The sequence below is a fragment of the Xenopus laevis genome, chromosome 4L, assembly GCF_017654675.1.
Source record: "Xenopus laevis strain J_2021 chromosome 4L, Xenopus_laevis_v10.1, whole genome shotgun sequence".
Taxonomy (NCBI): Eukaryota; Metazoa; Chordata; class Amphibia; order Anura; family Pipidae; genus Xenopus; species Xenopus laevis.
In genome coordinates this window covers 149639492-149659197 of record NC_054377.1, presented here as the reverse complement: position 1 = coordinate 149659197, position 19706 = coordinate 149639492, and the positions used below count along the sequence as shown (strand labels likewise).

General features: G+C 41.1%; 1 protein-coding gene across 1 annotated transcript in view; it reads left to right on the top strand.

The window, feature by feature from the left end:
- dennd6a.L (DENN/MADD domain containing 6A L homeolog) overlaps positions 1-19473 on the top strand; it is a 51456-nt gene extending 31983 nt beyond the window's left edge. Inside the window, exons 7-20 of the mRNA XM_018241896.2 lie at positions 336-415; positions 1869-1931; positions 2628-2683; positions 3409-3531; positions 6698-6793; positions 8628-8722; positions 8901-8966; positions 9056-9120; positions 10592-10681; positions 11852-11905; positions 12048-12157; positions 15432-15534; positions 15750-15824; positions 17726-19473. Of these exons, the coding sequence (XP_018097385.2) occupies positions 336-415; positions 1869-1931; positions 2628-2683; positions 3409-3531; positions 6698-6793; positions 8628-8722; positions 8901-8966; positions 9056-9120; positions 10592-10681; positions 11852-11905; positions 12048-12157; positions 15432-15534; positions 15750-15824; positions 17726-17857 (1208 nt within the window). The 3' untranslated portion in view covers positions 17858-19473. The remainder of the gene's footprint in view (positions 1-335; positions 416-1868; positions 1932-2627; positions 2684-3408; positions 3532-6697; positions 6794-8627; positions 8723-8900; positions 8967-9055; positions 9121-10591; positions 10682-11851; positions 11906-12047; positions 12158-15431; positions 15535-15749; positions 15825-17725) is intronic.
- Positions 19474-19706: the final 233 nt, after the last annotated feature.

Here is a 19706-nt window from a genome sequence, read left to right as displayed (position 1 = left end):
AGAAGGATCAATAATAAAAAGTAGCAATAACAATACATTTGTAGCCTTACAGAGCATTTGTTTTTTTTAGAAGGCGACAGCGACACCCATTTGAAAGCTGGAAAGAGTCAGAAGAAGAAGAAGGCAAATAACTATAAAACTATAAAAAAAATAAACAAAGACCAATTGAAAAGTTGCTTAGAATTGGCCATTCTATAACATAATAAAAGTTACCTTAAAGGTGAACCGCCCCTTTAACTCAAAGGTGAACAATCCCTTTAATACATCTTTGCAATTTGCCAGTTTAATGTAACACTTTATTGCCTAATTCTCATGTGTTTTTTCTTATTTTCCAGCCTGTAGTGACATCGACAGATGGCCAGCTCCTGTGCCAGGCAAAACCTTGACTCTGCCAATTATGGGGGTTGTAATAAAGGTAATGAGCTCTGGTATTGCTTTTTACTCACCCATTTAGTGTGTAAATTGGAAATCTGACAATCCCATCACTGCAAATCATAAAGTCGAGCAAAACTGCAGGTGTTTCCAGTGACTCATGCAACGTATGATATTTATATTATGGAACGTTCATTTCTCTCAATTGAATCAAAGAAAGTGTCTCTCTCTACCTGTAAGGTCACATGACTTTCTATTTATTGCAATTACACCTGCAGTAACAGTTTTGCATGCATTTATGATTTCACTACTGGTATAATAATAAAAAGAGGGGCCACTTCCCATGAATTCACTACTGAATTTAAAGGGGACCTGTCTCCCAAACATGAAAAGCTGTATAATAAAAGCCCTTTAAAATTAAGCATTAAGGGGCTATGTGGGATTATGCACGAGTGAGTGGGATTATGCACGAGTGAGTGGGATTACATGTATGAGTGGTATTATGCATATGAGTGAACGGGATTATGCAGTTGCGCTCTCTGCACTATGCGACATGGACCCCCCCCAGCACTCTCTGGCACTGTAAAGGTGAGTGCCGTGGGGAGGGCAGCTAGAATGGCTAGAATAGCCCCTGTGCATGAGTGAGTGGGATTATGCATAAGTGAGTGGGATTATGCATGAGTGAGCGGGATTATAATGGATTATACAGGAGTGAGTGGGATTATGCATGAGTGAGTGGGATTATGCATGAGTGAGTGGGATTATGCATGAGTGAGTGGGATTATGCATGAGTGAGTGGGATTATGCATGAGTGAGTGGGATTATGCATGAGTGAGTGGGATTATGCAAGAGTGAGCGGGATTATGCATGATTGAGCGGGATTATAATGGATTATACAGGAGTGAGTGGGATTATTCATGAGTGTGCGGGATTATGATTGATTAAACATGAGTGAGTGGGATTATGAATGAGTGAGTGGGATTATGCACGAGTGAGTGGAATCCTACATCCTTACTTTTAACAACCAGAGTGCCAGTTATCTAAAGATTTCAAAGAGGCCGTTCACTGATTACATTTTTATGGGGGAGTTTACATGTCCTTTAAACAATACATGACATGACAACAGAGGACCCAGTGCAGTCTGTATATTCTGATTATTAATCAGTCTTGTTGTATCGGCTTCTGGCAGATAGTATTTGACTTGTGCTGTTTTTATAATTTATGACGATCCCTAAGCAGCCCAGATCACACTGAGCATGTGCACAGTCTTGGTCTTGCAAAGATGTATAACAAAGTTACAAGATGGTGACCCCCTTTGGCCAACTTTGAAAGTATAAATCATTTGTTTGATTAGGCTTGTGGTGCGATAAATTTATGTTTAGTATACAAAATACAGCATTTCTAGCCTTATTCTATTTTAGACTTTACTTGTCCTTTAACAGTTTTTAATTGAAATGATGCATTTTCTCTTTTTCCCTGTTCTTCTTTTTCCCAAGGTGCGAATTCCAACCCGATATGATAAACCGGGAACAACCCAGATAGTAGAGCAAAGTCAGCAGGTAAATGAAAGTGGAAGATTTGAAGTGGTGTAACTATAGAATATGCAGACACTGGTGTTGTGGGGGGTCAGGGGTCTGCTTCCTCTTTAATTTAAAGGTATACCCCCCTTGCAGGTGGGGAATGAAACACAAACGAGACTCTGGTGCTGAGCAGAGAGTAGGTGGATATAGAAAGTGGGCCGGCAGGAGGTCGGTTGCGGTTTCCTGTCTGTGTTCTGATTGGATGACGTGTTGGTCACTCACACAGATTTGGCCAATCATAACTGCTATACTGTTGATGTCCATAGATAAATCCAAATTTACGAGGACTTAAAGAGATACTGACACCAGAAATGAACCTTTTTTTTTTTTTTTTTTTTACATCTATCATAATATTGCCTTTGAAAGCAACTTGTAACTTTGCTATAAAGTATTTAGACAAAGCTTTTACAGTACCTGTCTGATGCCCCATGTTCCTCTATGAGGGGGAGTCCGTTAGCATTAGAAACTCTGACAGACTGAGATGTTACAGTCAGGTTGGCAAAACAGTCAGGTTTAGAAACTTCAAGTAATAATTACTTTCAAAAACAGACCTCTCTGCAAAAAACGATCGACGTGACATATAGGTGACTTTTAATGTACCGTACATTCATATTTTAAAAAGCAGTTTTTTAGTGTCAGTATCACTTTAATAACATTTTAATTTGTTTCTTTCAGTCTGAAGCACAGATTTCTGTTACTTTACCGACCATCCATGAAATTGATCTTTTCAGGTAACCAGACAATGGGAGTTTGTAGCTGTACAAGAAATACATTAACCCTGCGCTGTCGAAAGTACCAATGTTTTATTTCAAAGGGGTTGTTTACCTTTAAATGAACTGTTAGTATGATGTAGAGAGTGATATTCTGAGACAAATTGCAATTTTTTTTTTTATTATTTGTGTGTTTGTTTGTTTTTTTTTTAGTTATTTAGCTTATTTTTCAGCAGCTCTCCAGTTTGCCGTTTCAGCCGTCTGGTTGCTAGTGTCCAAATTCCCATAGCAACCATGCACTGATTTGAATAAGAGACTGGAATATGAATAGGAGAGGCCTGAATAGAAAGAGAAGTAATAAAAAGTAACTACATTTGTAGCCTTACAGAGCATTTCTTGTTTAGATGGAGACCCCCATTTGAAAGCTGGAAAGAGTCAGAAGAAGAAGGCAAATAATTCAGAAACTATAAAAAATAAATAATGAAGACCAATTGAAAATTTACTTAGAATGTATAACATATTAAAAGTTAATTTAAAGGTGAACCACCCCTTTAATTGCCTTGAGGGGCTGGGCTGGTGGAAATAAAATTATTGAAGCTCATGTTCAAGCCACAAAATGATGGCTGCCACTGTATTTGGCCTTTGTGTCAGGGCATAACACTGATATTTGCTGGGTTTCATGAAAGCCCCTTGTGCTTAACTGAAGGAGTTTGTATCACGAGTAACGCAAATGTTTTCTTTCCCAGGTGTTTTTCCCCAGTTCTCTTCCACATTCAGATGGTTTGGGAGCTTGTGCTTCTGGGAGAGCCCCTTGTGGTTATGGCTTCTTCACCATCCCAGTCATCGGAGACAGTTTTAGCTCTTATTGGGTAACTACTCCTCCAGCCATTACTAAAAAGAAATAACTACTCTTATTATATTTAGGGATGCACCGAATCCACTATTTTGGATTTGTCCGAACCTCCAAATCGTTCGGAGAAATATTCAGCCAAATGCCGAACCGAATCCTAATTTGTATATGAAAATTATGGGTGGGAAGGGGAAAATATTTCTCACTTGTTTTGTGACAAAAAGTCACGTGATTTCCCTTCCCGCCCCTAATTTGCATATGGAAATTAGTATTCAGATTCGGTTCAGCCGGGCCTAAGGGAAGATTCCTGCTGAAACAGGCCGAATCCAAAACGAATGCAAAGAATAAATGTTGGTGCCGGGCACACTGGTAACTCGCGTACAGATCAGACCAAAGTTTTGTAGATAAAAAGTAGATAATTAATTTATACAATTATCTCTTGCCTGACGCGTTTGGTGTCACAAAGGGCCTGGGGCTGGAGCACCTGGGCCACATCTCTACTTTGCTGAGTCTTTCTACGAAATTGGATTTGCTTTATGTCTAAAAATGCTTTTGGTTTAGACTATCGAATCCCGAACGAATCCTGGGTTCGGTGCATCCCTAATTATATTGTGATTTATTCTTAACGACCATAAACTGAAATAAGTGGAACAAATTCATTACTTAATGAGGCACCACACAAGTTAGATTCTGATCAACCGCTGAGATCTGTACTGGATCAGTTTCTTATGAGACTGTGGATGAGCAAAGCTAAGATGTACATTGGCTGATACAACGGAGACTTTGCATTTCCAACAGAATTAGTATGGGGGCAAAACCTGATTTGGGGCCCCATACAAGTTATTTGTCTGGGGCCCTCACGTGAACACAACTGTGCAGTAGAAACATTTTTGGGCAACAGCCTTGTGTGCGCTATACAAAGGATCAGCTAGCAGGTAGGAGGTTGTGCTGGGGCAAAAGGGTTAACTTTTTTAAAACTAATGTTTTCATCCACAACTATCATTATACAAACTCCCCAATCATGTTACTGAAAAGCAGGGGTGTAACTATAGGAAACGGTCCCTGCAACTGCTATAGGGGACCCAGGAACTATAGGGGACCCCCTGGGACTGATCAGCAGCTACATTATATATGTTTATTGAAAATGTCGTGTTCTCAAAGTTTAGGGACCCAAAGATCTTGCTGTGCGGCCCAATAACTAGTGGGAGATAATTCTTATCCTTCAGTATATAGACTCTAATATAAACCGCTAAAGTTGCTCTATAATAAGCAACAATATATAAATAGTTCTATTACTTGGGTCAAAGGTTAGATTTTAGTGGTTTTGGTTTTAGAGGTTTTTGAAACCACGACTAAACTATAAAACCAGAAACGTCATAAGATTTATTAAGACGGTCCAAATAAAAAAGTAGGAAGGGAAAATGACGCAGAACGATGTGCTAAAAAATAAGAATACCATAAAAACCTCCAAAAATTCAACTTTTTCAGACAATTCCTTGCGGGGAAAAAAAAAAAATATGAAAGCCGCTAAAAGTCCGAATTGATTGAGAACAGTCCAATAGAATCAGCGCAGCTCCCAATGACTTGTATTGGACCTCGACAACTTTTACCTGGGGAAGATTTGTATTTGAAGTTTTTGTGGTTTCTCCACTTCATAAATCTCACATTTTTAGAGCTTTTTTTTTAAAAAAAAAAAAAAGAAAACCACAAATTTTTTGAGATTTGTAGGAAAAAAATCTGATTGTTTGTAAATGACCTTTAAGGGGTTCGACACCTTTTAGTATGATGTAGAGAGGGATATTGTGAGACAATTTGCAATTAATTTTCATTTTTAAGTATTTGTGGTTTTTGACTTATTTAGCTTTTTCAGCAGCTCTCCAGTTTGTAATTTCAGCCATCTGGTTGCTAGTGTCCACACTGCGCTAGCAACCATGCACTGATTTGAATAAGAGACTGGAATATGAATAGGAGAGACCTGAATAGAAAGAGGAGTAATTACAAGTAGCAATAACAATACATTTGTAGCCTCACAGAGCATTTGTTTTTTAGATGGGGTCCCCCAACTCTAAAAGCTGGAAAAGTCAAAAAAATAAATAAAAAATAAATACAGGTATGGAACCTGTTATCCAGAATGGTTGGGACCTGGTGTTTTCTGAATAATGGATCTTTCTGTAATTTGGGTCTTGAGTCTACTAGAAAATCATGTAAATATTAAATTAAATCCAATAGGCTGGTTTTGCTTCCAATAAGGATTAATTATATCTTAGTTGGGATCAAGTACAAGTTACTGTTTTTTTACAGGTATGGGACCTGTTATCCAGAATGCTTGGTACCTGGGGTTTTCCAGATAACGGGTCTTTCTCCAATTGTAATTTGGATCTTCATACCTTAAGTCTACTAGAGAATCATGTAAACATTAAATAAACCCAATAGGCTGGTTTTGCCTCCAGTAAGGATTAATTACAGGTTACTGTCAAAATATTAAATAAATTCGTGCCCAATGCCAGTAACTGCACCATTATTAATCAGAAAAGAAGTAACAAAAAAGAATTAATGAAGGGAGAAAAATACTCACAGTTCACCCCAGCCCATGGGTGCAAAAATCTGAAACAGCAAAAGGTTGAGTTTTTTCCAAAAGTAAAGAACAAAATTAAGATTAAAAATTCAAACCATTTATTTATTTATTCGGTCACTAACGTGTTTCGTGCCTACTGGGGCACTAACTCATAGGCTGCATCAAGTACAAGCTACTGTTTTATTATTACACAGGAAAAGGAAATCAATTTTACAAATGTGTATTATTTGGATAAAATTGAGTCTCTGGGAAACGGCCTTTCTGCAATTCAGAGCTTTCTGGATAGTGGATCCCATACCTGTAATGAAGACCAAGTGAAAAGTTGTTTAGAGTTTTACAACTTACAAAACGTTAACTTGAAGGTGAACCACCCCTTCAATGTGCTAGTCCGGTGACTATGGGTCAGTGATGTTTAATTCAGTGCTGGTCAGTGGAGTTTTGCTCCCGTTAAATGTCTGGCGATTGTCATTGCTTCATACGTAAGAAAATGGATCATGTAAAGGCAGTGGAATATGATGAACCTTATGGGAGATTGGATGTTTGTAGGAATAATCTTGATTTTAGACGTGGATTTTACATATTGATTGTGAGCTCTTGCTTTGTCCTACAGCTGCATCTCCCCACTGAAATACTGCAGTGACTTCAGGCCTTACTTCACCATCCACGATACTGAGTTTAAGGAGTACACCACACGCACGCAGGCCCCGTAAGTTTCCTCAGCGGTATTATCAGTATGGGGGGGCTTTATAATAAATCAGAACGTTCCATGGGGCAAATTTACTAACCTCCGAAAATTCTCCAGTGACGGCCTCGCTCACAACGCAGCACTTCGCCAGGCATAGATTCGCCAGGCCAACGCTGATTCACTAAAATCTGAAGTTGCGTCCAGGGCGCCGAACGCTGGAGAAGTTGCACTATCGTTACTGCGGCAAGCGAAGCGAAGTTACGCTAGCGTTGGCTAATTTGCATACGGAGGGAAGTTAAAGTTGAATGGACATATATATTGCAGCAAATACATTACACTATACAAGCCAAGGGAACCTTAAAGGAATAGTTCAGCGTGAAAATAAAAACGGTGTAAATAGATAGACTGTGCAAAATAAAAAATGTTTCTAATATAGTAAGTTAAGCAAAAATGTAATGTATAAAGGCTGGAGTGAGTGGATGTGTAACATAATAGCCAGAACACTACTTCCTGCTTTTCAGCTCTCTAACTCTGAGTTAATCAGTGACTATAAGGGGGCCACATGGGATATAACTGTTCAGTGAGTTTGTAATTGATCCTCAGCATTCAGCTCAGATTCAAAAGCAACACATGTGACCCATGTGGCCCCCCTTCAAGTAGGGTTGCCACCTTTTGGTGAAAAAATTTTCCGGCTGGTGGGGGGCGGGTACAAAAAGGGGTGTGGTGTGATGTCAAAGGGGGTGGGGTTGTGATGCAAAGGGGCGGGCCACAGCGCGGCCAGGACAAAAACCGAAGGACAAGCTAAGTTTACAGGGGATTGGGGGCAGGCCGAGGGCTCTTTTTAAGGGTATTACAAATTTACCGGCAGCTACATTGCCGGTAAATTTGTAATACCGGCCCCAGCCTTGGCAGGTGTTTTACCGGCTAGGCCGGTAATATACCGGCCGGGTGGCAACCCTACCTTCAAATCTCTGAATGGTTACTGCCTGGTAACCAGGGTAACCAGTCAGTGTAAACCAAGAGAGTTGATAAGCAGGAAGTTGGACTATGTTCTGTTATGTTACACATCCAGTCACTCCAGTCTTTATACATTACATTTTTGGTAACTAACTATATTAGATACATTTTTTATTTTGTACAGTCTATCTATTTACCCAGTTTGAGCCCAGTGTATAGATTAGGTGCCATATTTTAGGAAATGTAGGGGGGAAGCTGGTTACCCCAAAAAAAATGTACGCTCTTTTGCAGCCTATCACTCTGAAAAAGGAAAAGACGCTAGTTTTTTTTGGGACTTTTCTTCAACTATTTTTTGAGGAAGTCCTATCTACTCTATTGCACTTCCCCTGGTCTGAGGTGGCGAAGGCAAGTCTGGCGCAAGAGGTAACGTTCAGTAAATTCCGCATCTTAGTGAATTTGTGTAGTTACGTCCATTCGCCAGAGCACAAATTCGCCAAGCTTTAGGGAGCGAAGAACCGCTAGAGTCCATCTCCTTCGCTAGCGAAGTTACGCCAGTGACCGTTCGGCGAAGTACCAAAATTATGTCACATGGCGAATTTTTGCCCGCGTTCGTCACTTCGCCCTTTAGTAAATTAGCCCCCATGAGTCCATGTATTGTTTTAGTACGTGGTCACCAGGGTGCCATTAACAGACTGATTGAGCATAACCGGCACATGAATAAACCTGCTGATTACTGTAAAATAACCATATGTTTTGCTGAGCGCTTATTAAGAATATTTCATCTGAAATGCCTGTCAAAAAAGATACATTTTCCTTTCAAGTTGTCGCTTACCTAATGCTGTAGCATAAACGTGGTGGAATTCGTGCTAATGAGTTAATGTTCTTTCCCCCGCCGCAGGCCATCCGTCATCTTCGGTGTCACAAATCCATTCTTTGCCAAGACGTTACAGCACTGGCCGCATATCATCCGCATTGGCGATGTCAGACTTGCAGGTACCTCTCCACTTCCTGTTTGTTACAAGGCTGAGATCGGGTTGTTTCCCCATTGGCTGCTGTTAAATTAAAATTCTTCTGAAAGGGATTATTCCTTCATGTGGAATCTGGCAGAGCTTCATGGTCCCCCATTTATACTTTGTTGTGTTTATGAAGCTTTTTGTTTTGTCTCTTGCAGGGGACGTCCCTAAGCAAGTCAAAGTGAAGAAGCTGAAAAACCTCAAAACCTTGGATTCTAAACCTGGTAAGTATATTTAGTGTTAGTTCATACAAATATGAAAGCAGAACTGGAATATGATTATCTCTCTTCTTTATTGTAATTCTCCTTGCCAGGCGTCTATAGTTCCTACAAGCCCTACCTGAACCGAGACGAGGAGATCATCAAACAGCTACAGAAGGTATTTCTCTTCTTGGTTGTACAGGACTAATAAACATAATTTTATACCTTGTGTTACATTTATGTTCTGTTTGCTGGAAACATCATAATTCAACTGACAGGTCTGTACCATTTTGATGGGATCTGTGCAGCCACTGGGACAGAATGTTCTGTTATACAGATAGCTAGAATCTCAGCTGCCATAAAGCAGGACAGGACTGCTGCTTACAATGGGGATCAGATCGGATCTGTGCAGTCACTGGGACAGAATGTTCTGTTATACAGATAGCTAGAATCTCAGCTGCCATAAAGCAGGACAGGACTGCTGCTTACAATGGGGATCAGATAGGATCTGTGCAGCCACTGGGACAGAATTCTCTGTTATACAGATAGCTAGAATCTCAGCTGCCATAAAGCAGGACAGGACTGCTGCTTACAATAGGGATCAGATAGGATCTGTGCAGCCACTGGGACAGAATGATCTGTTATACAGATAGCTAGAATCTCAGCTGCCATAAAGCAGGACAGGACTGCTGCTTACAATGGGGAAACCACACAAAAGACTGGTAATTAATTCAGTGTCTCCATTTAACTGAACACGGAAGATGTATCTCCTTTGTATGTTTCCATAGTGTGTGTGGGCTTACCGTCTCCTGCTTATAGTTTCTGTTGGAGAGCGGCTCCCTGTTAATAAATAAATGGCATATAATTAGCCTCCCCTCATCAACCCAATAGCTGGGGCATTAAAGCATTTAAGTGACATAATCAGCAGCCTATTGATTTAATGGCTCTTGTCATTAGCAGTCTCTTGTCTAGGGCAGGGGATGTAGCTGTAATTCACTTGCAGTAAATACAGAATTGGGCCATATGGGAGACTAACTGTCAGGAAACGATCACTTCCTGTGACTGGCACAGCTGTCTCCACAATATGACAAATCAGCCTGATTAAATACAGAGATAAATATTGTACCATGATCTGTAGTGCACAGTGGAAAACAGACATGGAAGGACCCTAGGATTTATATAAAGGGGGGCTGCCCTGTCTGTGGCCCTCCCGTGTTGTAGCACCTCATCATTCTATTTCACTAATACACAGTTGCCCTGCTGCCTCTATCCTGTCCCCATTCTCTCCTACTATCTGGCTCTGCTGCATTCAGTCCTGTTATAACTTCTCTACCTCTCTCTTCCCTAACATTGTGGCTCTGCAGCGCCAAGGGCGGCCCCCCAATATGTGATTGTAGCAGTAGTGCAGCTGGTGTGTATGTAGGTGCAGACTTGAGACCTTTCTAACTGAAGAATGAGTGTGACCTGTCTTTATTCTCTGGGACCAGAGCAGTCTCACAGCCATAATGCCGTGTCCCAGTCTCTACATCTCACCATCTGTCAGAGCTTTCTCATGCGTGTTATGTGTTTGTTCAGGTCACAGAATAGAGTCTGAAGCCAAAAACACAAAGAAAATCTTTTCGTGACAGATCCTGCTTTGTGTGTTTCAGGGAGTTCAGCAGAGGAGACCGACTGAGGCTCAGAATGCGATACTGCGGCGACATTTCCTTGAGCTGACGCAGAGTTTTATCATCCCTCTAGTATGTCATTTTCCTTCTCTGTATATTTATATAGTATGAGGGTATCGCTTATTGTGTGCCCAGAACATTCCTTCTCTGTATATTTATACATATGGGAGGAGGAGGTGCCATATTGATTCCCTTAGACAGTACAGTATGAGGGTATAGCTTATTGTGTGCCCAGAACATTCCTTCTCTGTATATTTGTATTTATACATATGGGAGGAGGTGCCATATTGATTCCCTTAGACAGTACAGTATGAGGGTATCGCTTATTGTGTGCCCAGAACATTCCTTCTCTGTATATTTGTATTTATACATATGGGAGGAGGAGGTGCCATATTGATTCCCTTAGACAGTACAGTATGAGGGTATAGCTTATTGTGTGCCCAGAACATTCCTTCTCTGTATATTTGTATTTATACATATGGGAGGAGGAGGTGCCATATTGATTCCCTTAGACAGTACAGTATGAGGGTATAGCTTATTGTGTGCCCAGAACATTCCTTCTCTGTATATTTGTATTTATACATATGGGAGGAGGAGGTGCCATATTGATTCCCTTTGACAGTACAGTATGAGGGTATAGCTTATTGTGTGCCCAGAACATTCCTTCTCTGTATATTTGTATTTATACATATGGGAGGAGGAGGTGCCATATTGATTCCCTTAGACAGTACAGTATGAGGGTATAGCTTATTGTGTGCCCAGAACATTCCTTCTCTGTATATTTGTATTTATACATATGGGAGGAGGAGGTGCCATATTGATTCCCTTAGACAGTACAGTATGAGGGTATAGCTTATTGTGTGCCCAGAACATTCCTTCTCTGTATATTTGTATTTATACATATGGGAGGAGGGAGGTGCCATATTGATTCCCTTAGACAGTACAGTATGAGGGTATAGTTTATTGTGTGCCCAGAACATTCCTTCTCTGTATACTTGTATTTATACATATGGGAGGAGGAGGTGCCATATTGATTCCCTTAGACAGTACAGTATGAGGGTATAGCTTATTGTGTGCCCAGAACATTCCTTCTCTGTATATTTGTATTTATACATATGGGAGGAGGTGCCATATTGATTCCCTTAGACAGTACAGTATGAGGGTATAGCTTATTGTGTGTACAATACAGTGTCTGTTGGATAGTAAGATATGGATATAAGTAAGTCAATGTTGTTCTTGCAGGAGAGGTATGTTGCGGGGCTAATGCCGCTGCTAAAGAGTGTGTGTGCATGGAAGGTGAGTATGAGCAGTTATTTGGCAGCTGATTGGAGTTATAGAAGGGACAATAGTCTCAGCTGGCCAGGGCTACAAGCCAGTGTCAGAAAGGACTTGGATGGGACAGTGGAATTCCTGACTCTCTCTGCTGTTTGTTTTGCAGAGCCCTCCCCAGATAAAGCCCTTCAGCCTGGAGGAGTTCATGAAATCACTGGAAAGAGCTGGGCCTCAGCTGACTTCTAAGTTAAAAGGAGACTGGATCGGCCTCTACAGGTGCCTCATTTTATTTCCCACATGTGTCAGTAACAGGGCTCTGTGCTGCTGATAGGCTCCTGCTGGAACAATAATGATCCGCTCATGAAACCAGCTTTATGGTATTTTTAATTTAAATGAAGTCAATCTTAATATGGCGAAAACTCCATTTATTTCAGGGCTGTGGAGTCAGAAGCAATTTGGGGTGTCTGGTGTAGGAATGGCAGTCGCCTAGAAATGTTCAGACTCCTAATAACGTTAAATACAAGCACTGAAAATAATCAAATCAGATATAAAGGGGTTGTTCACCTTTAAATTAACTGTTAGTATGATGAAGAGAGGGATATTCTGAGACAATTTGCAATTGGTTTTCATTTTTTACTTGTGGTTTTTTAGTTATTTAGCTTTTTATTCAGCAGCCCTCCAGTTTGTAATTTCAGAAATCCGGTTGCCACGGTCCACATTACCCTAGCAACCATGCACTGGTTTGAATTTGAGATAGGGTTATAAACAGGCGTGGGTCTGAATAGAAAGATGAGTAATCAAAAGAAGGAATTTATTATTCCTTCTCTCTGGCTTTATGCACAAGAGTCCTGTGCCAGTGCGGCTACAACACAGGCTTGTCTATTAGCCACTGCACCCCATGATGTTACTGGATAATGTGGCCTGATATCCCCAGACTTTTCTCTTCCCAAATACAACAGAATTCACAGTTACTCGTTGCAAAGCCCAACGGTTTCTCCTTACGCTCTGTCCCAAGTGAGAACAGCTTGCCCTGTGCCCGTTTATGAGGCCACACGCCTAAAGGACAGGGCAACCTTTATTCTGCTTGGACTACAGCGTTCTGGACATCTGTTCCAAGACCATTTTAAATTGTTTATAAGGGGGTTTCTATTTTATCTTTTCTCTAGATGACACAGTGCACAGAAAGCCTTATCTTGCAGTTTATATACTGTATATTGTGAGTTGGAGCTGATTTGGCAAATAAACCATAAGGAAATGAAATGGTGCCCTCAAGTGGCTCCGTAATTACTTGCCTGGGCTGAACTCTATTAAACACATTTCTTCTGGCAGGGCTGTGGAGTTGGTACATAAATCCTTCGACTCTGACTCCTCTGTTTCTAAAGGAACCGTAACACCAAAAACTGAAAGTAATTCATATAAAGGGGCAGATTTATCAGGGGTCGAATAGTAAATTCAAATTAGAATTTTCGAGTGTCAAAATTCACACATTCAATTTTAATCATCCTATTCCATGGAAACCGTTCTAATTCGAATATTCGCCACCTAAAACCTGCAGATAATTTACAAGTCAATGGCAGAGGTCAATTGGAGATGTTAGTAGCCTTCCTGACATTCCAGTTTTTTGGGGTTTTTTTGGGAGAAAAACTCGGTTCATACTAATCGAATACGATTAGAATTTTCAGGTCACAACTATTCCATCGAATATTAGACATTCAATTTTTTTCTTAAATAACCTCCCAGTCGAATTATGATTATATTTGTATTAAAAAAAAAAATTACAAGAATTCAAAATTCCACCTTTGATAAATAGGCCTCATAATGTAGTGTTGCTCTGCACTGGTAAAACTGGTGTGTTTGCTTCAGAAAGATTTTCTATATATAAACAAGCTGCTGTGTAGCCATGGGGGCAGCCATTCAAGCACAGGATACACAGTAGGTAACAGATAAGTACTACTATAGTTTATATAAACAAGCTGCTGTGTAGCCATGGGGGCAGCCATTCAAGCACAGGATACACAGTAGATAACAGATAAGTACTACTATAGTTTATATAAACAAGCTGTTGTGTAGCCATGGGGGCAGCCATTCAAGCACAGGATACACAGTAGATAACAGATAAGTACTACTATAGTTGATATAAACAAGCTGTTGTGTAGCCATGGGGGCAGCCATTCAAGCACAGGATACACAGTAGATAACAGATAAGTACTACTATAGTTGATATAAACAGCTGTTGTGTAGCCATGGGGGCAGCCATTCAAGCACAGGATACACAGTAGATACAGATAAGTACTACTATAGTTCATATAAAACAAGCTGCTGTGTAGCCATGGGGCAGCCATTCAAGCACAGGATACACAGTAGATAACAGATAAGTACTACTATAGTTCATATAAACAAGCTGCTGTGTAGCCATGGGGGCAGCCATTCAAGCACCAGGATACACAGTAGATAACAGATAAGTACTACTATAGTTCATATAAACAAGCTGCTGTGTAGGCCATGGGGGGCAGCCATTCAAGCACAGGATACACAGTAGATAACAGATAAGTACTACTATAGTTTATATAAACAAGCTGCTGTGTAGCCATGGGGGCAGCCATTCAAGCACAGGATACACAGTAGATAACGGATAAGTACTACTATAGTTTATATAAACAAGCTGCTGTGTAGCCATGGGGGCAGCCATTCAAGCACAGGATACACAGTAGATAACGGATAAGTACTACTATAGTTTATATAAACAAGCTGCTGTGTAGCCATGGGGGCAGCCATTCAAGCACAGGATACACAGTAGATAACGGATAAGTACTACTATAGTTTATATAAACAAGCTGCTGTGTAGCCATGGGGGCAGCCATTCAAGCACAGGATACACAGTAGATAACGGATAAGTACTACTATAGTTTATATAAGCAAGCTGCTGTGTAGCCATGGGGCAGCCATTCAAAACTGCTGGAGAAAAGGCTCAGGTTACATAGCAGATAAAACACCATTGTATTGGACAGAGCATATCTGTTATCTGCTATGTAACCTGTGCCTTTTCTCCAGCAGCTTATCTGTTATCTACTGTGTATCCTGTGCTTGAATGGCTGCCCCCATCTTAAAAACAAATGCTCTGTAAGGCTACAAATGTATTGTTATTGCTACTTTTTATTACTCCTCTTTCTATTCAGGCCTCTCCTATTCATATTCCAGTCCCTTATTCAAATCAATGCATGGTTGCTAGGGGAATTTGGACCGTAGCAACTAGATTACTGAAATTACAAACTGGAGAGCTGTTGAATAAAAAGCTAAATAACAAAAACCTCAAATAAAAAATGAAAACCAATTGCAAATTGTCTCAGAATATCCCTTTCTACAGCATACGAACAGTTAATTTAAAGGTGAACAACCCCTTTAATTCTATTTTAAAATGTGTTAAACCCTCAGCCCATTATGCACTTTGCACCCCGAGTGGTTCATTTGTTGTCGGTATGTGTTTCCTGTACAGTAGATTCCCTTCCTATTCACATTGCTTTTGTGGGGGTTTTTTTTTTCTTTTTTAAAGGCATTTCTTGCGCTCCCCCAACTTTGACGGCTGGTTCAGAATGCGCAGAAAAGAGATGACGCAGAAGCTCGAGGCGCTGCATTTGGAAGCTCTTTGCAATGAGGTACATGAAGTCACCCCCTTATTACCAGTGCTCAGTGCATTGTGGGAACTTCTGCAGTTATTTATAAAGAGGGATTATGAGAATATGTGGGTGCTGGGGGTTAATCATTTGCATCCCTGCTCCGCACTAATAGTTGACGGAAGAATCCACGGCACTTGCAGTGGTGCTAGAAATGGAAAGATTCCTTTGGGATTAACTGTTCCCCTTCTCTGCAGGACTTGCTCATCTGGGTGCAGAAACACACGGAAGTTGAAGCTGTGGATCTGGTTTTAAAGCTAAAGAATAAACTGGTGAGAAGCAACAGAAACTGGAATTAGGCAGAACTTTTGTAAATGTGTCGGGTCCATGTGCAGTAACTCTGCATTACATTCATTGTTTATATTTTCTCATACTGTAATGCAAATGAGGCTTTATATTTCATTTAGGGCAGAGAGACACACGCTCTGATTTGGGGAGATTAGTATCCCAACAACAAATCTCCTCTGGGCGACTAATCTCCCCGAACTGCCTCCCGACGGCTAGAATGTAAATCACCAGCGGAATGGCAATTGTAGCTCTTCGTTTTCCGAAGTTGCCTCACAAGGAAACTTTGGGCAACTTCTGAAAACGAAGCACTCTGAGTGCCGTTCCACCGGTGATTTAGATTCCATCTGGCTGGAGGAAGTTCAGGGAGATTTGTCGCCCAGATATCGCCGGGAGACTAATCTCCCCGAACTGCCTCCCGCTGGCTAGAATGTAAATCACCGGCGGGATGGCAATTGGTGCGCTTCGTTTTCCGAAGTTGCCTCACGAGGAACTTCTAGGGATGCACTGAATCCAGGATTTGGTTCGGGATTCGGCCAGGATTCTGCCTTTTTGAGTAGGATTCAGATTCGACCGAATCCTTCTGCCTGGCCGAACCAAATCCGAATGCTAATTTGCATATGCAAATTGGGGGCAGAAGGGCAATCGCATGCCTTTTTGTCACAAAACAAGGAAGTAGAAAATGTTTTCCCTTACCCATCCCTAATTTACATATGCAAATTAGGATTCAGTTTGGTATTCAGCCGAATCTTTTGAGAAGGATTCAGGGGTTCGGCCGAATTCGGTGCATCCCTAGAAACTTCCGGCGACTTCGGAAATCGAATCGATCCGAGTGCCGTCCCGCTGGCGATTTAGATTCTAGCCAGTGGGAGGCAGTTTAGGGAGATTAGTCGCCCCGAAGAAGAGGCGATTTATCGCTGGGCGACTAATCTCCCCAAATCTGAGCGTGCGTCTCTTTGCCCTTATTGTAAGAATATATGTTCCTGCCTGAAACCTTCGCTCATCTCAGAGAATCCGCTTGGTTGCACCCCCCACTACTACTGCTGTTTCCCACATAAAACCCTTCTGTCTTGGGGCTCCGTATATTTGGAATGTCATTGCTGAATCTCTCCGGAGAGAATCCTCCTTCAATGTCTTTAGAACTAAGACTACTTCTGGGAGCACCAGGATAACACTTGTACTGGGAACTGGCACTTATATGTGTCACACACTGTAACCTACAGCACAAATTGTGTCTGTATGTTACCCTCCCGTTTAGACTGTCAGCTCCACGGGGCAGGGACCTGCATCCTTTTGTCTCCTTGGCACTGAGCACTTCAAATCTGTATTAGGGATGCACCGAATCCACTATTTTGGATTCGGGTGAAACCCCGAATCCTTTACGAAAAATTTGGCCGAATACATAATCCTAATTTGCATATGCAAATTAGAAGTAGGAAGGGGAACACATTCTTCCTTGATTTGTGACAAAAAGTCATGCGATTTCCTTTTCTGCCCCTAATTTGCATATGCAAATTAAGATTTGGATTTGGTTCTGCCGGGCAGAAGGATTCGGTCAAATCAGAATCTTGCTGAAATAGGCTGAATCACGAACCGAGTACTGGATCTGGTGCATCCCTAATCTGTATTGTAATTAATGCAGTGACCCCTTGTGTGTTACTAATTTATTGTTTTACTGTACAATGCTTTGCCCTCGACGTGCACTACACTAATCAAAGTATATATAAATATATACAAGAATGTAGGGAAAAGAGACAAGGAGAATATAGAGGTAGATTGAGGAGAGGGTTAATAGTTTGGAATGTGGGCCCTCTAAATAACATCTTGTGTTTCTATCAGTTGTGTGTGATGGTGGATAGAGTTACAGTAATGTTGTTGTGTTGTGTAGGCTCAGGCCCAGCGAGAGGAGATTCCTGTAAAGGCAGAGACTGTGGAGAAGCTGCAGAACCACGTGTGTTCCATTATCCAGGAACTCCCAGAAGATCTGCAGGGAATCCTACTGAAGACGACCCACTCCTGATTACTAGTCACATCTTTAAGAGACTTCCATGGGGCCCCGCATCTACCTGTGCCCGGCTCTATGTCCTGACGGAACTTGCCAGTGGGGGGGCAGCTGGCTCCGACGTGGTTCTTACGGGACCAAGAAACAAACAAACTAATTCCCGAAAGGAGCAGCAATAATAAATGTTATTAACTTGTGCCACATGGACAGAGGGACTGATGAACCTGAATCACATTAGTAACGGAGATGCCATGTTAGCTCCCATTGTTCTCTAGTCCTACAGGTAAGACGTGTCCTGTTTCAAGGCTTGGCCCGTAGGTTTCAATTGAACGATATCCAGTCCAGCGCACGTGGACAAATAATTGTCTCAAATAATCCCCCCCCCCTAAAGGGCCATGGTACATAATTTAACATGTGCCACGTTCTTGCTGAGACTTCACTGCATTTGCCACAACTTGTGTAGAGAAGGTAAGACACGTGATTGGCTCCTGAGATCCATGTGACGGCAGCCGATTGGTGTGAGCAGTTCCTGTGGTGCCTGTCTCCTACACATGATCGTCCTCCCGTATTTAATAAGGTTATATACACCCCCCAAATCTCTAGGCTTTTGGGATTCAGTATAACAAAATGATGAAACATTCAAACATAAACCAAACATCCCTTTACTTTAGTGAGACCAGATATGGGCCAGATCTTGTTGAACTACAACTCCCAGCACCTTGCTGGCTTATGCCAATGGGTATTTGTCTGCCACCATCAATAATGTGCAGTTTACCTCTCTTTATTCACATCATTTCCATGACTGTTACATGCTGCCTTGATCATTCTGTTTCAGGGCCACTTGGGAGCCGGTACAGCCTGGAGATTTGCACCGGGAGTGGGTGAAAACTGTTTATTTAAAGCCTGTGGCCGTTTGTAGCCCAAGCGTAAAATTGTCTCACGCACATACTGCAAGCAGTGCTGGCACTGCCCCTTTTCTAAGAAATTCCTGAAACCAATCAGGTTTTAATATTTGTGCACATTTTATCATGTGATCAAACTAAGCTCCGCCCTCTGCAGCCCAACAACCGAGGATGATGGGAGTAGTCGTTTAACTACAGAAGGAGGGGCTGTTGCATCTGTGCAAATAAACATGACTCCATATTAAGAAATAAAGGGGAAATTCATCTTAATCGTAACTTTTAGTAAGTTGTAGACAATGAAATTCCCAGGCAATGATTTACTTGTTTCCATTTTTTTGGTAGTTTTTGAATAATTTCTTAATAATCTGCACTTCTGCTTCTCTCTCTGGTTACTAGGGTCACAGATGCCTGGCAACCAGAAAGAAGATTCATCTTGAGGTTCAGTGATTAATCTCTTTTATTAATGTTTCTATCCAGGCCTTTATTAGCCATTTCCCAGTCAGTTACTTAAACCCTGCCTGAGTTACTAGGGTCAATGGGCCCCTAGCAACCAGATAATTGCTTACTATCCAGACTAGACAGCTGTTGGACTGAATCCAAAAATGACACAAAAAAGTCAATTTTAGGCAAATGTATCCTTTGCAGGAATCCAGATGAGACCGGGTGCAGCAGTGACTGGCAATAGACAACTTATTCTTGCTCACTGTTTTTATTCATTAAAATCTTTTTTTTTATTTTTTTTTTTGGAAAAAAACCCATTTGTTAGTGACTGATTAGATTATTGATTTGGGGGTCAGGCTGGGAACAGTTCCATGTATTTTATATTAAAGGGGAGGTTCACCTTTAAGTTAACTTATAGTATGTTATAGAACAGCCAATTCTAAGCAACTTTTCAGTTGGTTGTCATTATTTTTTTTTTTTTTTTTTTAATATTTGCCTTTTTTCTTATTACTCTTTTCAGCTTC